Genomic DNA, 8,505 nt, shown 5'->3' on the forward strand with positions numbered 1-8,505 from the left:
CCCCCCCCCCCCCGCAAATGCTAGATCTACGTGGGAGTGGGGTTTTCATGTTGGCAGCTCTCAAGTTTTAGCATCTTACAAACTGCCATCAGATGGGGGTGTTTTCCTATACGAGGAGACTTCCCGGGCTCAAAAAAACAATAGACATTTACAACTGACAGGAGGAGGAAAGGGGCGTTTGGGTGGCCCGCTGTCTGTTAAACTTTGAGGGTGGTCCCACAACAAAACCCTCGTCCATCACCCAGGGCATGGGGCCCTGAAGATCATGTGTTCTTCCAAGTAGTGAAGGGGCACTGACTCCGCACCAGCTCCACCTGGACGCTGTGGACACAGCAGTGGCCAAGCCCACATGGCCCCTGCCCTCGTAGAGCTCACTGTCCTGTGTCGCCGGTGGTTTAGAACTAGGAACACTGAAGTCCTCGAGGTCCTCAGAGAAACAGATAATGTAGCAGGTGCCTGGTGAGGAGGAAGAGGAGAGAAATCCCAGAATCCCAGAGTGGGATGTCACTGTCCAGGGAAATTCAGCTCGGCTTCCCAGAGGTGCTTCCTGGCCAGGAGGCCGAGGGACCCTGCAAGGCCGTGTTGGTGGGATCCTGGAAGGCCAAGTTGGAGGAGTGGAGCTCACCTCGTTTTGACCACAGCAGGTCCACGTTTAATCTGTTTTCTTATCAGATGCATCTCATGTTCTCCGACTCCCAAAAAAGTGTAGTGAAAGTTCTCCTTTGAAAGGGAGTCGAGTGGGAAAGAGCGAAGGAATAGAAGAGAAGGGGAAAGCTGGAAAACCCCGCACCCCCCAGCTCCTCTCAGGGCATAGACTCTTTCTCCGCCCTCCCTCGGAGTCCGAGGCGGGTCTCCTGGGGGTGGGAGGTGTGCCAGGTTCCACGCAGACAGTGAGGTGAGCTCCCCCGCTGGGCACAGCTCAGGAGAGGGGCCCTGGGAGTCCCCACCGGACCTGGGGGGCTTCCCGCCATGGATTCCTGGAGCTTTGGGCCATGCCTAGACCATCTCTGTAGTCTCAGCACCTGGCACATAGCAGATGGTCAGTCAACAGAACTGAACTGAGACCGCCCAATTAAATGGCATCCACACGGCCGTCCCTGTGCTAAGTGCCAGGGGACACAGAGATGGTGGCTTGGTTTCTGCCCCCAGAAAGCTCCCAGTTTGGAAAGTAAGGGAGACAGACAGCCGAGCAAAGCCCTACAAAAAGCTGTGGGAGCTGAGCGGAGGGAGATAGGCAACAAGAGACTCAGAAAGTTCTAGATCCCAACCCGTCCATCTGTCGATGTGAATGCTGGGACCTCCAGCTAACGTGAGCCCAGACTGCCACCTGATAAGCAGCCGCTCGTCTCTAACCTTCTTGTAGACCAGCCAGGCCACTGCCCCAGGCCCTGTGTCACCTGCTGGGGTTGGGGAGAGTGTCCGTCTCTCTCCTTCAGTTACTTGCAGCTGATGCCCAGGGGTCCTGAGCGTGTGTCCCCCCTCTCCTCTACAGCTTCACAGTGAGGTAGAGAAGCCCCTAATGAACTTCCGGGAGAACTTCAAGAAAGACATGAAGAAGTGCGACCACCACATCGCTGACCTCCGCAAGCAGCTCGCCAGCCGCTACGCTGCAGTGGAGAAGGTGAGGGGCCCAGGCCTCCGGGCCGGGGTGGGAGGTGGGGGCCTACTGTGGGAGGATGGGCTGGGGACCACCAGGGGCTCTGAGTGCCAGGGCCGAGGCCTTTGTCCCTGCTGTGGCAGGATGGCGGGTGGGGAATGCAAACCTTGAGCCCAAGCTGGAGAGCCCCCACCCCCAGCCAAAGGGTAGGTAAGAGCTGCTCCCCAGTGGGGCTCGTATCACTGGGAGCAAGAGAGGCTGCACCTGCCATGGGAGATGTAGCGGGGCCCCAAAGGGCACGTGAGACGAGGTACGCCCTGCTTTTGTGGGACCTGGAGCCTGGACGTGCTTCTGGTCCACACCCTTTGGGCCTCACCTGGCAGATTACCTCTTGACAGTCTCCCTGCCCAGAGGCCACAGTGTTCTGACCTCAGAAGTCTGACCCTAGTGGGAGCTGCTGATGGCCAGCCCTGGAGTGGAAGAGAGCTCTCCCTGGGGCTGGGCTGACTCCAGGGCTGTAGGGACGAGTGCAGGACACTTAACTGCTGCAGGCACCAAAGGGCCTGTCCTGCCCCAGAAGGGGTGGCTGGTGCTGCCATCTGCTAAGCACTGCTGGGAGTGACGTAGATGACCTTTGTGGGCCCTTCCACCCCGGAGAGGCTGTGGTTTTAGGACTGCCTGGGTCCCCAGTACGTGTCCACACTCCAGTGAAAGTGTGGTCCGAGAGGCTTGCTCTGGGCCGAGTCGGGATGCAGTTGAAAGAGATGGGGCTGAGAATACGTGTGGCAGCCTCTGCACAGTTCCTAACTGGCTGGGTGGTGGTTAGTCACTAGTCTGGCTGCTTGGCCTCTCAGAGCCACTGGGGCATCACTTACAAAAGGACGAAAAAGAAAGGACTCTTCCTAGAAAAGGGGAGGGTAGGCCACATGACTCGTGGGACCCACCTGGGTCTGCGCCCCGTGACCGGCTTCTCCATGTCCTTGGACCCCAGGCCCGGAAAGCCCTCACAGAGCGGCAGAGAGACCTGGAGATGAAGACCCAGCAACTGGAGATCAAGCTGAGCAACAAGACGGAGGAGGACATCAAGAAAGCACGGAGGAAGTCCACGCAGGCCGGTGAGTGTGGGGCCAGCGTCCAGCTGCCCCTCGCAGTCTTCACTTGGTCACGGAGGCGCAAAAGGAGAGGCTGGGACATGGGGTGCCCAGGAAGGTGCATCCCGCAGGATGAGGCTGGGAGGTGGGCGCTGTGGAGTAGGGAGCAGGCCAGGCTGTTTCCAGGCCACGGCCGGGGACTGGGCTCCTTGTGCTCCCCCAGCAAGGGCTCTTTCTTGCCCAAACCCTGGCTCTCTGAGCAGGAGGTGGACTAACTCCCCCATGCACGCAGGACTCTGGGGTCCTATCCCTGCGTGGAGCCCACAGGACAAGTGCAAAGTCCTGCCCACTCACGTCGTCCCGTCTCCCCAGCAGTGACCTTCCAAAGGTTCACCCATGGTGGCGGGCTTCTGCCCCGGGAACAGAGGCCGACATTTTGTTTAATGAAATAAACACATTTCGGATTCTCTCTGAAAGATTCCCCCAGTGAGTTGGTTTCTGCTTCCACCTAGCGGTCAATATTATCTAATGCACAGGGAAGGGGACCGGTAAAAGCTTATTAACTATCTTTAAAAAGCCAGTTTCACTGCGTGTGAGGACAATGCGTGTGGCTTTCTGGTGTTAGAATGTGTGCTGTAGGATGAGGGTTTGGATTAGATGGTCTCTAGGTCTCTTTCACCTCAGTTTCTGGTGAACCTGCTACAATTAATTCATTATAAAATGAAGCAGCCTAGTGGACATTTTGAAATAAGGTGGTATAAACATGTCAGTAACAAAATAATATAATAGAAACATAGCATTTTATATAAAGATCTTATAATGCACAGTAGTAAATTATTGGATCTAGAAATAGAAGGCATAATATGCTTATTGGGAGTAAGAAGGAGACCCCAGAGGAGAGGCATATTTAAATTAGTTTAATTTATTAACTTATTAAAAAGTAAAATTATATTGCAAAACCAATATCACTACTTGGCAAAAAATTTTAATCAGCGCATAACAATATAAAATCTTATTCAACAGGTATAATCACCATCAACACTTGGTGTTTTAATTTTTAAAAATTTTTTTAATAACTGTAATTAAATTTATGCTCATTAGATCATGTTATACTCTATGTTCTGAACTTATGTTCTAACTGATCCATCTTAGAAATAGCCCTGTTCTGTCACCTATGCGTTGATTTATCCATCCATTCAGTAAGTCCCCTGTGACTTTTTTTCTGTGAACTAATTCTCCATTTTCTTGTCGAGTGGCTGGTCTTGTTCTTACTGACTGACTGAAAGGGATTATTTATAAGTTAGGAAAATTAACCTTTTGTCATCTGAATTGCAAATATTTTTCCTATGTTGTCTTTTTATCTTTTAATTTTGTTCTTTCTATTTTTTCCTTTTCTTCTTCTTTTGGCTTCTTTTGTTATTTTTTTGTTTAATGGTCTTTTCTTGTGTGAGTTCTAGAGAAGAACTTCCTAAAACTTAGAAACACTTTCCCTTTTTCAAGATTTTTTTTTAATCACTTTTTTTTCCCTTATTTCCTTTTGGCTTCAGGGGTTTTTTAAAGATATTTGGTCCACCAGACCTTTATTTTTCCTTACACCACTGCTTTACCCATATTCCACATGTACTGATTTGCAGTGTGTTCATTTCTCCCATATTCTAGATATTTTGCTGTTTGTGTTTTGATTTCATCTTTGGGCCAAATTTAAAAGAAAATCTTTAAGTTTTCACGAGCCAGGCTCTGTTACTGTTGTTTTCTACTCTTGCTATTTGTGTCTGGTTTCATTGTGTTGTCATCAGGTGACACAGTCTCTTGTCCCCACAGTTTGGAATTGTTTTGTGCTGACAGTGACTAGTCCTCAGATGTAAAAATTCTACCTTTTTGAGCCGTCTCGGTGTATCAGGCACCAGGCCACATGCCTTCGAGCATTCTCTCTTTAATCCCCCAGTCCTGCCACAGGGAGATATTTTTATAGCCTTTTACAAGTGACGAAACTGATGACAAACAGGATGAGGAACTTTCCCAAAACTGACGGTTATGGAGCACCTGGTCCAGAATTCTCTCTTCTCTTGTTCCAAAGACTTGGCTTGCCATCCTTTGGTTGGACAGGCTGTTACCCAGAAAATGTCAGCTCTTCTTTCCTCTGCTCCCTTCCCTTCCTGTCCCTCATCTTTTCCAAGCCTACTGGAAGGCACGCATCTGGGTCCTCAGGGGGCTTGACTTCATTTTGCCATCCTCATCATCATCACGTAGCTCATGTTAATGTGCTGACTCTGTGCCAGTGTGCATTCTAAGCACTTTACATATGTCGACCTCTCTGATCTTCACCATGACTCTGTGAAGGTACCATTATTGTCCCCATTTTACAGATGAGGAAACTGAGGCACAGGCAGGTTAATTGACTGGTCCAAGATTGCACGGCTAGTACACAGTGGCGCTGGTATGACAACCCTGGTGTTCTGGTTCCAGCATCCGTGTCTTTAAGCTGTACTGTTCAGAAGGGTCTGATTTCAAACCCTTGGGCTCCATGGAGAGAAGACACACTCTTCCTTCTCCTACCCTGTTTCCTGACGTTGCAGAAATTCTCGAAGCATTTTCTCAAAATCGTGATTGACCCATATGGCTTTGGGAATTTCATATTGTATGTTTATGGGGCAACATGCTGACCCCATCCTCGGTCAGGGCCAGGCTCCTGGTGGGAATGCATTTGCAATGAAATATCCACGTTCTTTCTTCTAGTTCAGTCCTCCTTGGAATCAAGGGCCTTGTCATTGGCCTTGGACAAGAGCAAAATGAACAATGTCCTTGATTTGGTTCTGTTACTCAAGGCTCATCTCCCAGGCAGCATTGTGGTTCCCCAGGGAGGGGTTACTGACTGAGCTGGGCTCTGGGTCAGGTGGACATACCTCTCCCCGTTTTCTTGCTCTTTCATGTTGGAATACACACGAGCAAGGTGATGATGTTACAGGAATAACTTTGAATCTACTTGAATTGCTAGATCTGAAGAATAAATCAAGTTGGCTTTGGTTGGCTCGTGCATCTTCCCCACTGTGATGCTTTCCTCTCTGGAACCGTAACGATCAGGACGCTGCGTGTAGACTAAGCCATGCGCTCAAGTGGGGCTTCTCCAACTGTGGTGTGCACGTGGGTCCCCTGAGGATCTTGTGAAAATGCGGTTTCTGATTCACTGGGTCTCGGGCGTGTCCTGAGAGCTGCATTTCTAGCAAGCTCCCAGGGCATGCTGCTGCTGCTGCAGGAGCTGTGTTTTGTGTAGCAAGATTCTCAGATGCTGGTACCTTAGGAATATTGGCAATTACTTTACAGTTTGTTTTCTTTCTAATTACAAAATATTTCAAACGTATATATGATTACAGAAAATAATATACTAGCCATCAAGATTGAGTAATTATGTTTGTTTCAGATCTCTCTCTTATGAAATAAAATGCTACAGAAAGCTCATTCCCTCCCACTCATCCTTTCTCAGTTGCCCAAGGTCACCGCTATCCTGGAATTGGTGCGTAGCACTCCAGTGCATGTTTTCATGCCGCTACTGCACATGAATGGGCCATAAACCACCAGGCACATTATTTTGTTTTTCAGAATGATATCTGCACTTGTACACGCACACACACACACACAGGTGTGACTTGCAAGCTTCTCTTCTTTAACTAGTACCAAGTTGCTCGTGACACATTTTCACCAAGCAGGACTCTCCAATGGAAATGAAACTACCATCTTTAGAGGGGGAAGCATTTTCTGGGCTTATGCTAGGGCTGGGGTTCCTAGGAGTACCCCCCTGCACACACACACACACACACACACACACACACACCCACACCCACACCCACACCCACCCACTCACACACCCATCCATCCTGAATTCTCGGTGTCTGGAGTCAAGTTCAGATGGACACTCTGAAGCTCGTCTCTTGTGGTGCTGGGTTGCCCCCTTCCTTTGCTCTGTTCCCCATTTCCAATGGTCTCCATGGTCCCAGGGAGAGGAGAGGGCATGGCTGTGGGACACAGGTGGGGAGAAGGCAGCCATGGCGAGGACAGGATGGAGTGTGAATGGTGGTGTTGGCCTTTTCCAGGAGATGACCTTATGCGCTGTGTGGACCTCTACAACCAGGCCCAGTCCAAGTGGTTTGAAGAGATGGTGACCACCACATTGGTGAGTGACCGGAGATGTGTAAGCGTGTCAATACAGGGACGGACTGGTGCTCAGGAAGCCCTGGGTCGATGCTGGCGGGCACAGGGGTGATGTAATGGGAGTGACTATAGACATGGTCATTAGATCTGCTCTAGTGTTGGAGTCAAGACCTCCACTCTGGGCCAGTCTCTGGATTCAAATCCTTGCTCTGGCTCTTCCTAGCTGTGTGAGCATGGGCAAGGGTCGGGTCTTGGTATATCCTCCTTGGCTGTCCCCTGCAAGTCAAAGTCAACTGAGGATGCACCTAGCTAAGTAGACAGTGGGCCCTTTAGGGCAAATAACCAAGTTGTAGGGAGCATGACCCTCCCCACCTCCAAAAGAGTTATGGGTCCTTGATAGGAGATCCATGCAAGGCATATAAATGGGTGAGGCCGGGGGAACTGCGTAGGAGGAATGGAGGGGAGGCCTCTGACCAAGAGGCATGGGGAATCGGCATCAGACCTTTTTATTGCCTTCCTGAGTATTTCTTTTGAAGGGGCAGCATCTCCTTGTCTGTCAGCACCCACCTGAGTGGGACAGTGAAGTTGGGTTGACACTTGGGCCACTAGGCCAGATGATGAAGGAAGCATCATGCCAGAATCGTCCCACTGCCTGAAGCCACCCCTGTCCGTCTGGCACAGGACTAACCCTTTGCCTTCCCAGGTGTCAGCCCACCAGAGCAGATTAGAGGCCTCCCCCAGGGGCGGTGACCTAGTTTTCCTCCTGGTTAATCTCCTAATTAAGCCCCCTGCTTACTGCCCTCCCTGGTTAATCACCTGGGCGGTGACCTAGTTGTACACAGAATAACAGCCTGATCTCCTCAATTCCCAAGATGCAGAACCACCTAGAAACTAAAGGAGAGACCCTGTCCTCTCTTCCCGTTGACTGTGGCCACCTTTCTCCCAGCCCCCTGCCTCTCCTGGCCTGGTCCATCCCACAGCACTAGGGGTGCACAGAGGAGATCAGGCTGCTCAGCAGAGGCCCAGGGAAAAAGCCCCAGAAGTTTAGGCACGGAAGCTCCTGTGCGTGTCCCATTTCTCCACCCCGTCAGGGAACTGGGGCTGGGGCTGCACAGGTGCAGAATCATGATTAAGAGCATAACAGACCTTGGTTCAAATCCCGCTCCTCCCATAATTCCGTGTTGCTTTGGACAAGTGACATTAACTCTCTGGGTGTTAATTCCGTTGCTTGGAAAATGCACATAAAGACAGAACCTCTCTCTTAAAATTATCATGAGGACAATTAAGTAATGCGTGTAAAGCTCTTAGCACCCACCGCGCCCGGCAGAGGTGGATTCAGGAAATAACGGCTGTATCATCACCACCTTCATCTTCACCCCCAGATAGGGTCGAGTTCAGACCCCAGAGGGTCAGGTGGGATCCAGGATAAGCAGGTGGCGACTTGTGTTTTATGTATCGAGTGGTCTGGGACCTGGGTGGTGGGAAGGTCCCCAGGTTGAGGGCACACGCTCAGAGGTCTCTGGTCTTTTCCTCCTCTGCAGGAGCTGGAGCGGCTGGAGGTAGAGAGGGTAGAGATGATCCGGCAACATCTGTGTCAGTACACACAGCTGCGGCACGAGACGGACATGTTCAACCAAAGCGTGAGTTCCTGCCCTCGGCCCAAGGCCAGCG

The 8,505-nt window shown here is 50.9% G+C and overlaps 1 protein-coding gene across 11 annotated transcripts in view; it reads left to right on the forward strand.

Moving 5' to 3' along the window:
• GAS7 (growth arrest specific 7) overlaps positions 1 to 8,505 on the forward strand; it is a 218,192-nt gene that overhangs the window by 202,689 nt on the left and 6,998 nt on the right. For all 11 annotated transcript variants that reach the window (XM_046674952.1, XM_046674962.1, XM_046674957.1 and 8 more), the window contains exons 10-13: positions 1,493 to 1,621; positions 2,589 to 2,712; positions 6,777 to 6,856; positions 8,376 to 8,474. In XM_046674952.1, coding sequence (XP_046530908.1) covers positions 1,493 to 1,621; positions 2,589 to 2,712; positions 6,777 to 6,856; positions 8,376 to 8,474 — 432 coding nt within the window. The remainder of the gene's footprint in view (positions 1 to 1,492; positions 1,622 to 2,588; positions 2,713 to 6,776; positions 6,857 to 8,375; positions 8,475 to 8,505) is intronic.

This window comes from Equus quagga, chromosome 11 (assembly GCF_021613505.1).
Source record: "Equus quagga isolate Etosha38 chromosome 11, UCLA_HA_Equagga_1.0, whole genome shotgun sequence".
Taxonomy (NCBI): Eukaryota; Metazoa; Chordata; class Mammalia; order Perissodactyla; family Equidae; genus Equus; species Equus quagga.